At 43.2% G+C, this 20,096-nt stretch overlaps 1 protein-coding gene across 1 annotated transcript in view; it reads left to right on the top strand.

Annotated features, from left to right (window-relative positions):
* Positions 1-2,391: 2,391 nt before the first annotated feature.
* Positions 2,392-20,096, top strand: part of LOC132820986 (rho GTPase-activating protein 6) — a 535,965-nt gene continuing 518,260 nt past the window's right edge. Inside the window, exon 1 of the mRNA XM_060833423.1 lies at positions 2,392-3,224. Within this exon, the coding sequence (XP_060689406.1) occupies positions 2,700-3,224 (525 nt within the window). The 5' untranslated portion in view covers positions 2,392-2,699. The remainder of the gene's footprint in view (positions 3,225-20,096) is intronic.

Raw genomic sequence — 20,096 nt, 5'->3', positions numbered from 1 at the left:
CCCTCCCAATCTGCCGAGGACATGCAGGTCCTGGACTGCCTCCACCGCCACTCCCTCACCACCTGACGCCTGGAGGAAGAACGCTTCATCTTCTGCCTTGGAACACTTCAACCCCAGGCTGTCAATGTGGACTTCACCAGTTTCCTCAATTCCCCTCCCCCCACCTTACCCCCGTTCCAAACTTCCAGCTCAGCATCATCTCCACGACCTGTTCTATCTGCCAATCTCCCTTCCACCTATCCGCTCCACCTTCCTCTCTGACCTATCACCTTCATCCCCACCCCCATTCACCCATTGTACTCTTTGCTACCTTACCCCATTCTCCTCTCTGACCCAACACCTTCATCCCCACCCCCATCCACCTATTATACTTTTTGCTACCTTCTCCCCAGCCCCACCCCCCTGTCCCATTTATCTCTCCAGCCTGGAGGCTCCCTGCCTCCATTCGTGATGAAGGGCTTTTGCCTGAAACGTCGATTTTCCTGCTCCTCGGATGCTGTCTGACCTGCTGTGCTTTTCCAGCACCACTCTGATCTAGACTTCAGCAAGAAGGTAGCTTACTGCAGCATTCTTTAGGGCAAGTAGGGATGGTAAAAAAAAAGCGAACTGACCAGCAACAACGACAGGATGGTATGAATTTTAAAAATTCGAATTAATTTATTCTAGAATAAATATGCTGAGTAAAAACTGAGTTCTAGTGGTAACTTATAATGCAGCATTGCACATTCTGCCATTTAATCACTGATGCCATAAACCCTCATACCATGGTTCACTGCCTGTTATGAAAAAGAATCCTTACAATGTGGGAGCAGGTCATTCAGCCCATCGTGTCCAATCTGGAGAGCATCTCAGGCCCACCCCACCCCTCACCCTATCCCTGTAACTCCACATATCCCATTGTCAATCCACCTAATTAGACATCTTTCGACAGTAGGAAGGAAGAAACCCATGCAGATACGGGGAGAACATGCAAACCCCACACAGTCTCCAGAGGCTAGAATCACACCCTGTGCTGTGATTGAGCAGTGCTAACCACTGAGCCACTGTGCCACCCCAAACCATCTCCCTGGCTTGCTCATAAGTTGGCTTTCCATGTCTCATATCTTCCAATTCTGACACAAGGTCGTCATGATACCAGAACTTATTTCCTGTTAAAAGGAACAACAGTGGGAAGGCATAGATTTAAGTCTAGATTAGAGTGGTGCTGGAAAAGCACAGCAGGTCAGGCAGCATCCGAGGAGCAGGAAAATCGACGTTTCAGGCATCTGCTGTGCTTTTCCAGCACCACTCTGATCTAGACTCTGGTTTCCAGCATCTGCAGTCCTTGTTTTTACTTAGGCATAGATTTAAACCGACGTGGAAAAGAAGCAAGAGGTGATGGGAAAAAAAAATCTTTTCCTCACAGGGAATAGTTAGGGGGCAGAATGCACTGCCTGGAATTGTGGTGGAGGCAGGCTCAGGTTCATTGGATGATTATTTGTGCAAAAATACTACAGCAGTGTTATGAGTGGAGAAACAGGAGACTGACTCTAGGAAATAATGCTGGGCGGAAGAGCAAGGGGTGGGCGCATTGGCCGGATAACCGCCTTCTGCGTTGGAACAATTCTGAGATTCTGAGACCCTAAGCTCTCAGAATCACTGGGCGGGGGGAATCAACAGGTCTGTGGAAAGAACGCAGTGTTACTGGACCCGAAACGTCAACTCTGCTTAACTCTCCACACGCGTCGCCAGAACCTGTCGAGTTTTGTTTCCCCCCCCAGCAATTGCTGTTTTTTTTTGCTTTTCTGATTTCCAGCATCCGCAGTGCTTTGGGGTTGAGTGTGGCCTCCAGGTAATTTTTGAAACTGTGTTGCTGGAAAAGCGCAGCAGGTCAGGCAGCATCCAGGGAGCAGGAGAATTGACATGAGCCCTTCTTCATTCCCGAAACGTCGACTCTCCTGCTCCCTGGATGCTGCCTGACCTGCTGCGCTTTTCCAGCAACACATTTTCAGCTCTGATCCTCCAGCATCTGCAGACCTCACTTCCTCCAGGTCACTGTGTCGAGGTTGCCCAGTGAACGTGTTGTACTGGGAGAGTGTCGCACTGACAAAGAGGTCAGCTGAGACATGGAGGTTCTGGTTGGAGGAGCAGGTGGTTATGCCCCTCACTGCCCGGTCTGAAGTTGATGCCCTCCACCAGAGCCGAAAGGCAGATGACCCGATCTTGCTCCCTTTTCCAGGTGACTCCAAGGCACTCGGGAGCTCTGAACAGCGACGGTGCAACTGCACATCGAGCGTTGACTCACACCGAGGCGTCCCCAGATGTTGTCTAGCGCTGGGTGGGTGTGGACAGCTCCGCCAGGGTTAACTCAGGGAGTTTAGCCAAGAGTTTCACTGTGTGTGTGTGAGAGAGAGAGAGAGAGCGCAGGGTGCGGATGTGAGATTGAGACAGACGCTCGCCTCGCTCTCTCCCATTCCCTTCCCTCCCTCGCCCCCTCAGTCCCAGGCGGCACTCTGCCTGTCTCCTCCCCAGTTCCAGCCCCTACCCTGAGATGTTTTGATGGTGATGAGCGCGTCCTGCTGCTGCTGCTGCTGCCGAGTCTCTGGAGCGGACTGTCAGCCGAGTGTGTCCTCTCCAGCTCTGCAGAGGCACGCACAGAGTAACACAAATATAAACTAAATCAGGCGGCCAGCCCGCTGGCTTCAGCCTGCCTCCCGGAGATGTCCGCTCAGGGTTTACCCCCAGGTGGAGGGGGTGCTGCAGGAGGGTGGTTGAACACTGTTTTATTTTGCTCCTCGCCATCAGCCAAGACCATGTCCAAGAGAAAGCTGCGCCAGACCAGGAGCCTGGACTCGGCGATTATCCGGGGCTACGGCACCGACAGCGAGCTCACGGCGGCGGACGACTTCGATGCTGCCCCCCGGGCTGCCTGCCTGGGGAGCAAGTACGCGGGCGCCGGCGGCCCCCTGTGTCCCCGCAGCTCGGCCGAGAGTCTGCTCAGCGGCCGCTCGCTGCGCCCCCGGCACTGCCCCCGCTCCCCGCTGGAGAAGTCTCTCTCCGCCAACTTCAGCTTCGACCTGGAGCCCAGGGGAGGGGGCAAGAGGACCGCCGCCTGGGACCTCGCCTTCCTGCCCAGGGGCCAGCCTCAAAGCCCGGCCAGCAACACCCTGTTCTCCCCGAGGAAGTGGCTGCAGAGGAAGCCGCACCAAGTCAGCAGCCAGTCCTACATAGTCTGGAGGTCAGAGGTAGGAGTTTAACTCGTGTCGAGAGTTTTGGTGGTGTGTGCATTGTTGGTAAACAGTGTGAGGACTGGCATCGCCTTGCTCGGCGGGTTGAGTCCAGTGTTGTCTACATTTTGGTTGTCAAATGTGCTGATGATACTGTGCATCCAAGGACTGAGAATGACTGGACCCATTCAAATAGCGCGCACTGTTACCAATGTCTTCAGGCTGCACGGGTCACTGGTGTTATTGTTCATGTCTGAGGCATATCAAACACATCCGAAGGAACTCCTGCAGTTATATGTTTTGAGGAATAAATAGCACCCTCAGTTCACCTTCATCAGCTCAGAGCTATTCTGACCAATCGGTGCTTTTGTTTCTGTTCGCCGCTTTGTTGCAATACTTGCTTTGTGAATGAATGATCAGGAATCCTGAAATGATCCCCATTAACCAATACTGGGCCAACAATACTGAGGTACTAAGAGTGGAAATGAACCCAGGAGGCCTGCCATTTCAACAGCTGGACTGTCCAGATTCCCTAGATTGGGTTCTTGTGGCACAGTGGTAATGTCCCAACCTCATAAGATAAAAGATTCAGGTTCAATTCCGACCTGCGACAGAGAGTGTGTAATAACATTCTTTGAACAGGTTTATTAGAAAGCATCTATCGTCCAAACTGGTCTCCACAAATGCTGCCATAGTTTCCCTGCTAAAGTCATACCATGACAATGTAAAATTAAATGCAATGAACAGGTTGTTGCAGTTAATCCTGACTTGTTCTAATATTTGATGTTAAAGGCTTTTCTGTGTTGAAATGGTGCATATTTCACCTTAATTTTGAAGGGATTGGACAATACAAGGTCCAGCCTGTAGTTCATCAGGGTGATTCGGAACAAAACCTAATTTGTCCTGAGAGATGAATAGATAGTTTCTACCTATATGCGCTGACATTTGTCATGTCTGGAGATCATTCCCTTAATAGCAAGAAACCAGTATATTCCTAGTGTAGTCTCTCAAGCAAGAATGTGCAACAGCTGTCTGTATCAAAGTGTTTGGAAAGTCTGAGTGACTGCTAAAACCTTTTGGAGTTAACTATTTGTTCAATGTTCAATTTTACAATACCACCTCTATTTTCTACTGTAAAATGTAATTTTATGCATCTCTTGAATGCAACTCACATTTATCTGGAGCAATACGAATAACATGGAAGGATCTAATCCAATGACTTTAGGTCATCTGTCAAACAAAAAGAGGCCTAGAGTTGGGGGAAGAGCCATGAAATAACTGTAAATTCACTATTCAGTTGAAGCTCAGTTATCATTTCAAACTTCAAATTTAAAATAATGTGTACAATTAGTAATGGTAAATTCACATTATTTGTGGCCCAATATGAAATGTGATTGATCAGTTGATTTCTGATTACTTGAAGATATTAAAAACATCAGTTGACTTACAAAAACATTAACATTTCCATTTTAACCAGTTTTGTGATGTGCTGTCCTTGTATTTTACAAGGTCCATTGCAGTATTGTCATAGTTCTTCACTAAAACATAAAGGGGACCATTAGAAACATTTACAGTATTCAATTGTGAAAAATATCTAGCAGTCCAATTTTAGAACATGACCTTAAAAGATTGCATAAAGTGAACATTTTGAGTTATTACAACACCAACCTTTTGCATCTTTGAAAAGTTTCAAAACACACTCAAGTCAAAGAAGAGTTTTTGAAGTGTAGTTACAAAGAGATCTCACATCAGTGAGATAAAATGGCAGACAGCCTTCCAACTCCATTTTGATTTAGCCCCCTCCCTCTCCTTCACCTTTCCTGGTCTGCATTGCCCTGAACAATGAATCAGTTGGAAAACACAGGTGATATGCTGGTGATGGTGAATAGGCAAAAATTGCCACAAGTGATTTGGTGGTGGGAAAAGAAATTCAGTTGTGTGTGAAAGCAATTCTGGATATGATTAGATTAGATTACTACAGTGTGGAAACTGGCCCTTTGACCCAACCAGTCCACACCGACCCTCTGAAGAGAAACCCCCCCCCCCTATATTTACCCCTGACTAAGGGTCATATAACGCTACAGGCAATTTAGCATGGATAATTCACCTAACCTACACATCTTTGGACTGTGGGAGTAAACCGGAGCACCCGGAGGAAACCCATGCAGACAATGTGCAAACTCTACACAGGCAGTTGCCCGAGGCAGGAATTGAACCTGGGTCCCTGGCGCTGTAAGGCAGCAGTGCTAGCCACCTTCCCACCTTGCCACCCCAGAAAATACCAGAGAGCTGGTTTGCAAGTTTTGGCTAAAGGATAAATGCGGGCAAGATACCGGGAGGTACTTGTGCAGTGGATTGAGGCAGCATGGTGGCTCAGTGGTTAGCATTGTTGCATCACGGCACCAGGGGCCTGGGTTCAATTCTATTCTTGGGCGACTGTCTATGTGGAGTGTGCGCATGCTCCCTGTGTCTGCATGGGTTTCCTCCAGGTGCTCGGGTTTCCTCCAGGTGCTCGGGTTTCCTCCAGGTGCTCCCACAGTCCAAAGATATGCAGACTAGTTAGGTTAGCCATGGGAAATGCAAGGTTACAGGGATAGGATGGGTCTGGGTGGGATGGTCTTTGTAGGGTCAGTGTAAACTTGATAGACTGAATAGCCTCCTTCTGTGTTGCAGGAATTCTAGATGCCTAATTTAATGTTTCACTTGAAAGAAAACATTGCTTCTTGAGCAATCCCTCAGTGCTGCGCTTGAGTGTCAGCTTAGATTATTTGGTTAAGCGTCTGGAATGGGATTTGAACACACAACATTCTGATGGCAAAGCAAGTTGTGCTATCGCTGAGTCATATCTGAAATACTACAGATGGAAATAACTCTGAATGATCATCATGAAGTAACAGTATCGCACATCATTAAAGTTTATTGGCTTAAGTACAATATTTCCTGTTATTTACATTGATTAAATAAGCTGGATGTCAACTTTGCAGTTCACCCTTACAAGTATAAATAGAAACAGAGTATTGCCAATGAATAAAAAAAACCTTTTTCGACAACCTTTTGATCAAATAGCTTTGTCGGAAACACTTTTCAACATTAACTATGGGATACAGACACCATGCTGTAATCATGATTGACACAACCTAGTTTTGGGAGATATGGTGGTTATGTGAAAATGAGCTGTCAAAATATTATGAGTTGTTATGCTGAATGACCTTTGCTTTATTTGAAAAATGCTGGACCTGAATTTACATCATGAGATATCATCACACAAAATATTTAACCCAATGGTCTGAAATTCCTCTCTTTTGTTCTTTCTGTCAGTAAATGTGTGAATCCACCTCAATAATGAGTTAATGCCTTTGCTAAGGACCATGACATAGGTTATCATCTTTGTTAAGAAAACATGCAGATGGGTGTCCTATGTATGATCATAAACTGTGGGGAACGCTGAGTGTCTTTATGTTTTTGCATCTTAATCTTTAAACTAGATTGATGATTATATTGCATTCTGTAATAATACAATGTGTTAAAAGTAAACTGTGAAATCATTATAGGGTGGTTGGCTCTCCAAGATTACCTTGGAGTCTTTGGAAATTAAAGATTAATCTGCAAGTTACTGCTACCACCAATATGAGGAGCATTTGAAACTGTGGACTGAATCTTACCAGTATTCAAAGTGGCATTTTTGTCAAGTTTCATAATGCAAAATTTTCATGCCAAGTTTCATGCCAGGAGTTCTGGCAATGGCACCATATTTTAAAAAGCCTTGTGCATCCAGTCAAGTGCTGTCAACTCATAGCTGCCTTGCATGATGTGTAACCTTTGCCCCACACGTGGCAGATAAAGAGATATTGACACCTTGCTTTGTGGTCAGCAACCTGAAAGGTCTGGTGGACTGGGTTGTGCCAAAATGAGTTATCCTCTTCACACAATACCAACAGAGGAGGCCATGGTGGCAGTTCTTCATCTGGTCTGATGTTGCCAGCCAGGCCATTGTGGTCTCAACTGTCCAGAGAAATTCCCAGGAATGCCACAAGAAGGCTGATAACCTTCTCCCCTCAATCAGACTAAGTGTCACCATCTTGCCTCTGCTAACTCACACTCTGTCCATCTCTGCTACTGGACCCATCTCTCACTATGTTTTGCCATGCTCAGTACTGCATGCAACGTCTTTTTTCACTTGCTCTCATCTACTCCATTACTCCCCAAATGACTAACCCTGCACGGTGTCTGCATTGTCCACTCACTCACTCACCAACTTCCCCTTATCTGCATTAGCACTACCATCTGTTCTAGCTGCTTTCATCTCGGTTAATCCCTTACCTTGTCTCCTACTGGAAGATAAGGGCCCACAATAGGGCAAAAAAAAGCCAAGACAGCCAGTGAGGGGCCCAGTATTTGGCTCCTCAAGTTTATAAGGAGTGGAGTCAAAGAGTGCGGTGCTGGAAAAGCACAGCCGGTCAGACAGCATCTGAGGAGCAGGAGAGTTGACATTTCAAGCATAAACCCTTCATTAGGAATGGGGCTTGTAGCCCAAGGGGGCTGAGAGATAAACGAGGGGGAGGTGGGGCTGGTGGGAAGGTAGCTGGGAATGTGATATGCAGATAAAGGTGGGGGTGAAAGTAATAGATCGGAGAGGTAGGTGGAGCAGATAAGTGGGAAGGAAGATGGACAGGTAGGACCATTCAAGAGGGCAGAGCTGAGTTGGGAGGTTGGATCTGGGATAAGGTGGGGGGAAGGGAATTGGTGAAACTGGTGAAATCCACATTGATACCGTGTGGGTTGGAAGGTACCAAGACGGAAACTGAGGTGTTCTTCCTCCAAGGTGTAGGGTGGTTAGGGTTTGGCAATGGAGGAGGCCCAGGACCTGCATGTCCTTGGTGGGGTGGGAAGGGGAGTTAAAGTGTTCAGTTGCAAAACAGTGGCGTTGGTTGGTGCGGGTGTCCCAGAGATGTTCTCTGAAACGATCTGCAATTTGGCATCCTGTCTCCCCAATGTAGAGAAGACCACATTGCGTGCAACAGATACAGTAGATGACATAAGTGGAAATATAGGTAAAACTTTGTTGGATGTGGAAGGATTGCGGAAGTACAAGTAAATGTCTGTCGGATCTGCACCTCGGATGCTGCCTGACCGGCTGTGCTTTTCCAGTACCACACTCCTTGACTCTCACCTCCAGCATCTGCAGTCCTCACTGTCTCCTAGTTAATAATAAGGAGAGGGTCCTGACTGTGAGCATCCCGGCAGCGGACTGACTGTGCCCAAGCTCCTGGACTGATATCGAAGGCTACCCTTTACTTACTGCACTAGAACCCCTGAGTCAATGATGTCTCCTTTGATTTGACTGACAACTATTCCCCTTAGACTTTTAGACATGGCCGAATACAGGTGTGAGATTGTTATAATGTGGTGCTGTACAACAACATTTCCACTACCTTGACTTGTCACTGTTGACAATCAGGCCAACCTGCCTGGCTTTGTGCCTGCACTAAAAGGCAAAGCAAAACAGAAATACTGTGAGCATTTCAGCTTTGGCTGAAGTGCAAACCACAAACAGGCTAAGCAAAGCAGAGATGCTATGAGCATCCAAGTCAGTTCAAAGTGAATGAACACTGAAAGGGCAAACAAGGACCTATGAAATGCTCCCCTGTCAAATCCATGAGGTGGGTGCCAATTGCTGCACATTAACAGCCCTAATAGCAGTATTCTAATGAAAAGAGTCAGCGTGTTCCAAAGTGTAACATTGAAGTGCAGAACTGGAAGACACAAGTAACATCTCAAAATTCAAGAGAGTGAGGGGTAGAACTGAGTGTGGTAGCCATCACAAAGGTGAAGGTGGATGACCTGATGGTGGATAAATCACCTGGGCCAGATGGACTACACCTCAGAGTTCAAAGGAAGATAGCTGGAGAGATAGCGGAGGTGTTAGTGATGATCTTTTAGGAATCACTAGAATCAGGGAGGGTCCCGGAGGAATGGAAAATCTCTCTCATGACACCCCTGTTTAAAAAGGGAGTAAGGCAAAAGATGGAAAATTACACAGCGATTAGCCTAACCTCAGTCATGGGTAAGATCCTGGAATTCATTGTGAAGGATGAGATTTCTGAATACTTGGAAGTGTATGGTAAAATAGGGCAAAGTCAGCATGGCTTCATCAAGGGGAAGTCATGCCTGACAAATCTGCTGGAATTCTTTAAGGAAATAATGAGCAGGTTAGAACAAGGAGCGACAATGGATGTTATCGACCTGGACTTCAAGAAGGCTTTTGACAAGGTTCCACACAGGAGGTTACTAAGTAAGATAAGCAGAGGCAAGGTGTTAGCATGGATAGGAGCTTGGCTGTCTGGCAGAAAGCAGTGGGTGAGATAAAAGGTCCTTCTCAGGATGGCAGCCCGTGACAAGTGATGTTCCGAAAGGCTCAGTGTTGGGACCACAACCTTTTTTATTTTGTACATTAACAATCTAGATGAAGGTACTGAGGGTATTCTGGCTAAGTTTGCAGATTATACAAAGATCGGTAGAGGGACAGGTAGCATTGAGAGGTGGGGAGGCTGCAGAAGAATTTGGATAGGTTAGGAGAATGGGCAAAGAAGTGGCAGATGGAATACAATGCGGGAATGTGTGAGGTCATGCACTTTGGAGGCATGGACTATTTTCTAAATGGGGAGAAAAGTCAGAAGTCTGAAGTGCAAAGAGACTTGGGAGTTCATGTCCAGGAATCTCTCAAGGTAAACTTGCAGGTTGAGTCAGCAGTTAGGAAGGCAAACACAATGATGGCAAGCATTTTGAGAAGACTTGAATATAAAAGCAGGGATGTACTTCTGAGACTCAATAAGGCTTTGGTCAGACCACATGTGGAGTATTGTGTGCAGTTTTATCTCAGGAAGGCCTAAGCGTGTTCAGAAGTGATTCATGAGAATGGTCCCACAAATGAAAAGCTTAATGTATGAGAAACTCAATGGAGTTTAGAAGGATGGGGGGTGGGGGGCGGAGGTGAGGTTAGAAGGATGAGGAAGGGATCTAATTGAAACATACAGAATACTGAATGGTCTGGACAGAGTGGATCTTGGGAAGATGTTTCCATTGGTAGGAGAGACTAGGACTCGAGGGCACAGTCTTAGAATAAAGGGAAGACCTTTTAGAATGGAGATAAGGAGAAATTCCTTTAACCAGAGAGTGGTAAACCTATGGAATTCATTGCCACAGAAGGATGTGGAGGCCAGGTCATTGAGTATCAAGAGGTCAAGGGTAATGGGGAGAAAGCAGGAGAATGAAGTTGAGTAACTTATCAGCCGTGATTGAATGGCCTAATTTCTGCTCCAATGTCTTATGGTCTGCACTGCAGTGGATTGGGATATGTCATGATGTGGTGAGGCTGGCACATATTTAAACTATAGGGAGAGTCTCAACAGGCTGGTGCTACTTTCCTGGAGCATCAGAGGCTGAGGGGTGCCCTTATAGAGGTTTATAAAATCATGAGAGGCAAGGAAAGGGTAAATAGCCAAAGTCTTTTTCCCAGGGTAGGGCAGTCCAAAACTGGAGGGTGTAGGTTTAAGATGAATGGGGTGATAAATAAGAGGGACCTGAGGGATACTTTCTTCACACAAAGGGTGGTGTGCTTATAGAGGGAGCTGCCAGAGATGAGTACAAATGTAGCATTTAAAGGCATCTTGATAGGTTCATGAGTAGGAAGGCTTTAGATGGATCTGAAAAATGTGGTGCTGGAAAAGTGCAGCAGGTCAGACAGCATCCAAGGAGCAGGAGAATCGACGTTTTGGGCATAAGCCCTTCTTCAGGAATCCTGAAGAAGGGCTTATGCCCGAAACGTTGATTCTCCTGCTCCTTGGATGCTGCCTGATCTGCTCCGCTTTTCCAGCAACACATTTTTCAGCTCTGATCTCCAGCATTTGCAGTCCTCACTTTCTCCTAGGCTTTAGATGGATGTCCACCAAATGCTGGCAAATGGGACTACATCAGTTTGGTGTGGAAGAGTTGGACCGAAGGGTCTGTTTCCGTGTTGTATAACTCAATGACTTTATGTTGGATGATAAAAGTCTGTGGACTTGGAGTGCACATGTTTGCTGTCCATAAGGTGTACTCTGAGATCTGGGAGTTAATGTCCAAGATAGAGATCCAAAAGAGCCAGTGATAAGCTGGAGTTGCCTGGTAATCACTTTGACCTTCATATCAAGAATTCTCAGCTTCTAATTTCTCTATGATGGATAGTAGAATAAGAAACTGCATATTTATGAGGAGAAATTAGGTAATAATGTGGGTGATAATGAACAATAATCTCTATTACTGACCCCTCACCAGCAAGAACCTTGTCTTGATATCCAGGACTGAGTTAGTTGGTTACCTTCGGTCTTGACATTGAGAAAGGTCTTGCTGGATAGCTCATCTGATTTTCTGTATTTCTCAGCACAGCTCACACTGTTTGTGGACTGGGAAGGCTGGCAAGATCCTGCCTTTCTATTTTGTTTTATTAAATGAAACATTTTTTGAATAATTTTCTTTATGCCCGCTGCTTTTGATGTACATCAATGGCTTGGACCATGGGCACAGTTTCAAAGCTTGCAGATGACACGAAACTTGGAGGTATAATAACCAGCCTGGAAAACTGCAAAAATAACCAAGAAGACACAGAATGGTAGAATGGGCTTGAATGGACTTGAATTCAATATATTAAAAAAATTGTGAGGTGATGCATTTTGATAGAAAGGATGCTTAACAGCACAACTAGGAAAGGGTGAGTCAGGGCTTCTGCTTCTCGGATGCTGCCTGACCTGCTGTGCTATTCCAGTGCCACGCTTTCCGACTCTGACTCTCCAGCGTCTGCAGTCCTCCCTTTCTCCTAACTTGCAAAGAGTTTCAGGAAAAGAGATGGTGCTTGAGTATAAAGCTTTGAAAGGTGACAAGACAACTTTACAATGCATTCAATATCACACCATGGACTTCATAAAGATAAGCACAGACACAAAAGCAAGGAAGATAAGCTAAACTTCTACAAAATATTAGTGAAGTCCACATTGTAGTATTATCCCAATTCGGTGCACACATTTGGGAAGGATGTGAAGACTTTGTGGAGAGAGTACAAAGGAGATATACTAGAATGGGTCCAGGAATTAGCTATGCCAGTTACGTGGTTAGACTGGAGAAGCTCAGGACTTTAGAGCAGATAAGGTTACCAAGAGATTTGATAGAAGTGTTAAAAATCATGCAAAGTTTCTGTTTCTAATGATTGAAGGATTGGTAATGCAAGTGCACAAGTGTAAAAGATCTGCAAAAGAATCTGAGGTCGCACAAAGAAATATATTTTTCTGCAATGGGCAGTTCCAGTTGGAATACATTGCCTGACAGAGTCGTGGTCACAAATTTAATACTGGCCTTCAAAGGGGAATTTAAAAATACTTGAAGGAGATAAAAATGCAATGATAGAGGGAAAAAGTGGAGATTTTGATGAATTATATTGCTCTTTGAAAGACTAGTATATCCTCGATCAGCTGAAGAGTGTCCACCTGTGCAGTGCTATGCAATTCCTTGAATAGTTATAATAACATAAGAGGGAAAAATGTTTCACTTTGAATTAAGAGTCTGTTTTTGATTGATGTAGCAGCTAGTATATTGTTTCATAGGCATGTAGACAACCAGGGGCAGGATTGTGGGGCAGGATTGTGGGGATTGTGCGGTTGTAGGCAGGAGATAATATGATGACAACACCAGATATATGACAAAGCATAGTGTGATGAACTAGGCCAGACCACTCACAACATTCTTAAGCAGGCAGCCCAGACCATAACTTTGCAATTTGTTTCACTATGTGTACAGTGAAAATTACCCAGAGTGAGGTCGCAAGATTGACTACTAGATTTTAAAACAGACAGAAATGTATTCACAAAATTACACAATGAAGCACAAAGAACAGAATAAAAAAACCCTACAGAACTCAGTCTATCCAAACTAGACTTAATTATGCTGTTCGAAATCTCCACAGAAGTCCCAATAAGCAAACCCCCTTAAAAATCAGTACAAATGGAACATATGCTTACAGGTTAAAGTTAGAAAGAGAGAGAGTTTGTTTCCACACAGCTCAGTGTGGAACTCCCAACTAATTCTGAACTGAACTAAACAGCTCAGCTAGAGAGCTGACCACGCACCTTTCATTATACAGGTCACTTCTAAAACATGACCACTTTGGCCTGAAGTCTCATCTGTTTACACATAAACAAAAAGTCCCTCTTCTGTGGAGATACCCTTTAATCTCTACACCAAACCAGAGCGGTTTATTACCCCTCTGAAAAAAACCAAGGACATAGTATCCTTGAGAACAGGAACATCTTTTAGAAAAAAAGAAGGCAGCTTTGTGACACTTGCCCCCCCTTAAAAAAGTGAACCATCACCAAAAATTGGCTTCATTTTTAAAACCCTTCGAAAATCAGGTTAGTAGTCGAAACACATATATACATTATTCTAACTATAAACGTGCAAACATGCACAACCCCATTCAAATTCAGGCTGTGGCACACCTGCCACCGAATGCCTCCATATCTCATTCGAGACTCAATAATGTATGTGCAATCATGTTTTCATGAACTGCCACCTGCACAATTGACAAATTGAATGGCTGCAACAACAAGCTCCATCGAAACAGTCTGGCATTTTTGTCCTTAATTTTTTCCACAAATATCAATGGATTATGATCAGTGTATACGATTGTCTCAGATGCACTGTTGATAATATAAACACTGAAATGTTGCAATGCCAGCACCAAGCTGAAAGTCTCTTTCTCCACCGTTGAATATTTCTGTTGATGAATGTTCACTTTCCTGTAAAAATGCCCAATGGGTCTTTCTATTCCCTTGTCATCCTCCTGCAGGAGCACTGCACCGAGACCCACATCACTGGCATCAATAGCCACCTTGAAAGGCTTCATGTAATCTGATGTGGCTAATACTGGGGCAGTGGTTAACACAGTGTTTAGGCCGTCAAATGGCTTTTGACAGTCCACTGTCCACTGAAATGCCTTGCCTTTTTTTTAACAATTCGGTGAGTGGAGCAGCCACACTGCTAAAGTTTGGCACAAACGTTCAATAAAATCCCAGGAACTGTAGTACTGCTTTTCTCATGGACAGTGTGGGAAATTCACCAATTACTATTGTTTTCACACCCTGTGGGACTATTTGTCCATGTCCAATAACATGGCCCAGGAAGGTGACTTGGGCTTTGGCAAATTCACTTCTGGCTTAGCTTACCACCAAGCCTGCCTTCCAAAATTGATTGAACAAATCCGATAAGTGCTATAAATGTTCTTTCCACAAATGACTAAAATTCACCAGGTCATCAATATACACCACACAATTGGGTAATCTGGCAATGACCATATTAGTCAGTCTCTGAAAAGTGGCTGGAGTGTTTTTCATCCCGAATGGCATGAGTTTGAACTGATATAGTCCATTCAGCATTACAGTAGCCAAAATTGCCTTTCCTCTCTCTGATAGAGGCACTTGCCAGTAGTCTCTGAGCAAGTCCAACTTAGAAATATAAGCTGCTTGTCCCACTTTTTCAACACACTCCTCCAACCATGGAATTGGATATGCATCAGTCTTTGTAACGGTGTTGAGTTTGCAATAGTACACACGTAATCATTAGTTACCATCTGGCTTTGGCACCATGACATTGGATGAGCTCCAGTCACTGTAACTCACTTCAATTATGCCATCTTGGGCATGCTCGCTATCTCCTTCTGAACCTGTGTTAACTTTAGAGGGTTATGCCTATAAGGATGTTGCTTAACTGGAACAGCGTCTCCTATATCTACATCAAACACAATTGGGTTAATACTTCCCAGTTTATATCTGCATATCTCCCCTGTGATAGTAATAACTCTTTCAGGTCATTACGGTTTTCTTGTGGAAGGTAACTCAATAATTTATCCCAATTTTTGACAATTTCCTCATTGTCCAATTTGATTTGAGGAATGTCCAATTCAGAATCCTCTGAACTTGGTTCTTCCTTCTGTGCTGTAATCATTAACACCTTCTCCTCTTGCTTTCCTTTCCTATCAAAATGCCTTTTGAGCAAATTCACATGACACATGCTGTGAGATTTCTTCCTGTCTGGAGTCCTTATCAAGTAGGTCACCTGACTCAATTTCTTCTCAATTTGATAAGGTCCACTAAACCTTGCTTTTAAAGGCTCATCTGTCACTGGAAGTAACACCATTACCTTATTCTCCAATTGCAAAATTGCAAATTTGTGATTTCTTAGTGATACTTTTAAATGCTGTCTAGCCAATTCTCCAGCTCTATTTAATTGTTCTCTAAAATTTGACACATACTCCAAATGGGTGAACTCTGAATTCTGACTTATTTACATCTCCTTAATCAATTTTAATGGTCCCCTTACTGCATGCCCCAAAATTAATTCAAATGGACTGAATTTAGTTGATTCAGTTGGTGCATCTCTGATCGCAAAAAGTACAAAGGGATCTCTTTATCCCAATCATCTGAATAATCCTGACCATAAGCCCTCAACATGGTCATTAGTGTTTGATGCCATCACTCTAGCACTCCCTGTGAGTCCGGATGGTACGCAGTAGATTTGAATTGCTTTATTCCCAAGTTATCCATAACCTTCTTGAATAGTTTGGATGTGAAGTTTGATCCCTGATCTGACTGGATCTGTATTGGTAGTCCATATCTTGCAAAACATTTAAATAATTCTTCTACAACCCTTTTGGCTGTGATGTTGCAATGGGATTGCCTCTGGAAATCTAGTTGACACATCCATTATTGTTAACAAATACTTATTCCCACTTTTTGTTTGAGGCAGGGGAACTACATAATCAATCAAGACTTTTGTGAAACATCCCTCAAGTGCTGGAATATGTATTAAAGGTGCAAGTTTTATTATTGCCTGTGGTTGGCTGATCAGCTGACATGTAAGACTTGTCTGGCAAAATTCATTGACATCTTTGTGTAGTCCAGGCCAGTAAAAATGTCTTTATATTTTAGCCTGTGTTTTCCTCACCCCTAAATATCCTCCAAATGGAAGCTAATGCACCTCTCACAGTACCTCCTTTCTATCCCCTACTGGCAAAACAATTTGATGAATCTCTGTCCATTTTTCATCTGCTTGAATGTGTGATGGGGTCTCCATTTCCTCATTAAGACAACTTTGTTAAGTAATAACACACAGGGATGCATTCACTTTCCTTCTCTGTAAATGCCTTTTGATATAACCGTTTTAAGATCTCATTTTCCTGCTATAATTCAATCAGCTTAGCAGAGCTGAAGATACTTGCATGTTTATGCATTTGCTCCTGCTCTGTTCCACTTATCTGATTGAAGAAAGTTTCTGATAAAGCTACGTCAGCTTCCTTATCTGTGCCTTTTGAACTCTCCTACTTCAATTTATGCCTTTATAATCTTGTGACCACACAATCAGGGAAATTTCCTGGATAAACATCTTTGATGTCTTCAGTTGCCTGTGTCTCCACTGGCTTTTCAACTAGAGTAGGCAGTACACCCACTGATGAATCAGCTATATCATTTGCAAGGCCAAATTGTATTCCTGGAGCTGAGAGTTTATCTAGTGCTCCTACCACAAATTCCCCACTCTTCACCGGACTCTCTAGCCTCACTTTATATAACTGAGCACTTTCTGTCTAACCATGAATTCATATTCCTTTTTCTGGCAATAGTCACTCAGCGGTACATATCTCCTCATCCTTCAGCATCACAGACTGAGAGCATCCTGTGTCCCTTAATATCATAACCTCTTTACCTGCTACTCCTGGCCTATGTGAACTTTACCCTTGCGTCTATATTTTTTAAGCAGATCTAGCACTTCCTCCTTAATCAACCTTTGATCACCTTGTACACTCTGAGGCAGTTGTCTAATTTCCCTTGTGCCTTTTGTTACTAGTCCAACAAAACTTCTGGGCTTGCCTGGTTTTCCTACATCTGGCATTCTCCTATCCCACCAACACTGTGATTTTGTATGGCCCACTTTATTACATTGAAAACATCAAAGCTTTTTAATTCCTTTATCCCACTCAATGGTTTCTTTTTTACCCTGTGATAAATTATTCTTATGATCTTCATTGAGATCTACCTTTCCCTTTCCATGTGAGGATTTCTCTTTGCCCCAATTTCTATCCCTCATCGACTTAAATTGATTCTGGAAGCAAACACCTGTTTTATGGACCAGCTCATAATCACCAGCTGTTAACCTTGCTGCTTTAACTCTCTGCTCTTCCACATGAGTTCACATTATTTCCTCGCTAAGGTTATCTTCAGTCTTTATCTCCAGCCTTTTAAGCTGACTTTCCTTTTTTAAGTGTCAGTTTTTGAAGTTCAAAAGCTCTCTCTTTTTCTTTCTCTGCTCTCTTCTTCCCTCTCTTCTGCTTCTAATCATAATTCAAACTGTTTCATTTCTGTTGCCCTTTCCTTATCTCTTGCCTCTAACTCAAGCTGCTTCATTTGCAATTGAATTCTTGCCATCTCTATAGATTCTGATGGCTTCTCCAGTGAGTTTAAATGCTGAGCTACTGCTGTAATTATCTCTCCTTTCCTCACAGAAACAGGCAGATCCAAGCCTAGCTGGTCTGCTAATTCCTGCAGCTTGGTCTTATTCATGTTCTGCAAACCTTCCAAAGTCACTGCTTCCATTTCCAGAAAACTTTAGGCGACTGAAAGAGTCATTCCTATCCCAAGTTTTGTCTACCCAACCAGACCAACACCTGAAATAAAGACACTAGCACCTACCATTCGCTGTTTAAAATCCCGGACGAGCTCCCAGTCTGTTATGGACTAGGTCAGACCACTCAAAACATTCTTAAGCAGGTAGCCCAGACCATTATTTTGCAATTTGTTTCCCTAAGTGTACAGTGAAAATTACCCACAGTGAGGTTGCTAGGTTGACTACTAGATTTTAAAACAGACAGAAATATCTTCACAAAGTTACAAAATGAAACACAAAGAACAGAACAAAGAATCACTACAGAACTCAGTCTATCCAAATTAAACTTAATTCAACAGCTCACTGTTGAACTCCCAACTAGTTCTGGACTGAACTAAACGGCTCAGTTGACCACTCCCCTTTCATTATACAGGCCACTTCTAAAACGTGACCACTTTGGCCTGAAGTCTCATGTGTTTACATATAAACAAAAAGGCCTCTGAATACCCTTTAATCTGTGTACCAAACCAGACCAATCAGCACCGAGAGCAGTTTATTACCCCTCTTTAAAAAATCCAAGGACATAATATCCTTGAGAACAGGAAAAGCTTTTATATAAAAAAAAACAGCTTTGTGACAATAGGCAATAATTCTTAGTCAATAGAACATCCATTGAGTATCTGCAGAGAGGTGTGATTTTTATTTTGCACTATGTTACACATCTGAATTCCTCACAAGCTAATGATAAGTTTGAACTAATAGACAGAATTAATCAAAGCTACTATGGTGGAAAGTCTTATTCTTTATATTTACCATAATCATTGCAAATTGCTTGCAATAGTTTATTTCTGCTTTAAGACGCATGTTTGAAGCATTAAATATTGCAATTCAGTTGGTGATATCTATAGGTGCGAATCTCACTGCAGCTGACCCATATTATGCATTTAATTGAGTCATTCAACAAAGTAAGAGGCCATTGTGCCTCTTTCTATCTTTGAGGAGCTGTCCAAGTAGTTCAACCCTTTTGTCCTTTCATCACAGACATGTACTCTCTTTCTTTCCAAGAATATATTCAATACCTGTAGCAATAGCAACTGCAGAACAAATTGCTTAATTGGCTGGAAAGCTTTTGGTGTGTTCTTAGGTCATAAAAGGTGCTATATAAACATGAAATTAAAAAATAAACTTCAACTTAATATCCTTCAGATAATGAAAACTTATGTCTTTATCCAATCTGACCAATATATGAATTCAGTTCCATACTTTAACAGATCATTAGCTGCCCTCTGAAATTATCCTAAAGCAACTTATACTGTACCAAAAGGGGTGACTAAAGATAGGCAATAATTGAAGGACTTGCCAAAAACATTTATTCTCATGAATTAAAGTATAAGTATAAAATAAAGCTCAACAGTTCAATCTGACCACACAGTTAAGTTTCTCTTCAAAGAAACTGTAAATTATCATATACATCAAGTTCAATTCTGAACTACTGAACCAAATGTTTTCAGTCACAAAGCAAAAAAAGTTGAAACTTCATGTGTTTGCACTGATGAGTAACATGGTGGAAAGGACACTATAATGATTGGGATGAATCCTTATCTACTGTCTAACAACAAGTGGACACAGGGGCGTTGAAAGACCAAATGTAAAGCAAGGTAGTCTCCTGACCCATGCAGGGTATCTTGGAGATGAATTTTTGAGTATTCACTTTGCATCCCTTTTTCTGCTGTTTCACTTCTTGAGAAAATATTCACTGTGCAAAGATTGTCACCATTTTGAATGATGCAGAGTTCTACACCTGTTCATCCAAAGGCTGTTTCTAACTTCCCACACACCAAATGGAAAGATGAACTCTCTCACTGTTGTGTTTGCCAAGACCATGACACTAGGTGCAAAAACTGTGGAGTTGTTTGAAAACTCTAATTTATTTGTAGGACCTACATAGGAGTAGACTGTGATTGAAGCTTTCTGAACTCACCCTCAAGCCAGCAATTTTCCCTCCATCCCAAAATTTTGTACAGTGCAGTGCTACACAGTGTGATGTATTAGTCCAATGCTCGTCAGGTGTGTCTCAAAGCTTTACCTGAGGTTGGAAATGCCTCAATTTCTTTAGGCAGTATAAGAGCCAAATCTCAAGCTAAATTATTCAACTGCAGTTGCTCATTAATACTTTATTCAAACCTGCTACAAATTGAGGGGGAATTAAGT

The sequence above is a fragment of the Hemiscyllium ocellatum genome, chromosome 12 (genome assembly GCF_020745735.1).
Source record: "Hemiscyllium ocellatum isolate sHemOce1 chromosome 12, sHemOce1.pat.X.cur, whole genome shotgun sequence".
Taxonomy (NCBI): Eukaryota; Metazoa; Chordata; class Chondrichthyes; order Orectolobiformes; family Hemiscylliidae; genus Hemiscyllium; species Hemiscyllium ocellatum.
This window is presented reverse-complemented; position numbering and strand designations above follow the sequence as displayed.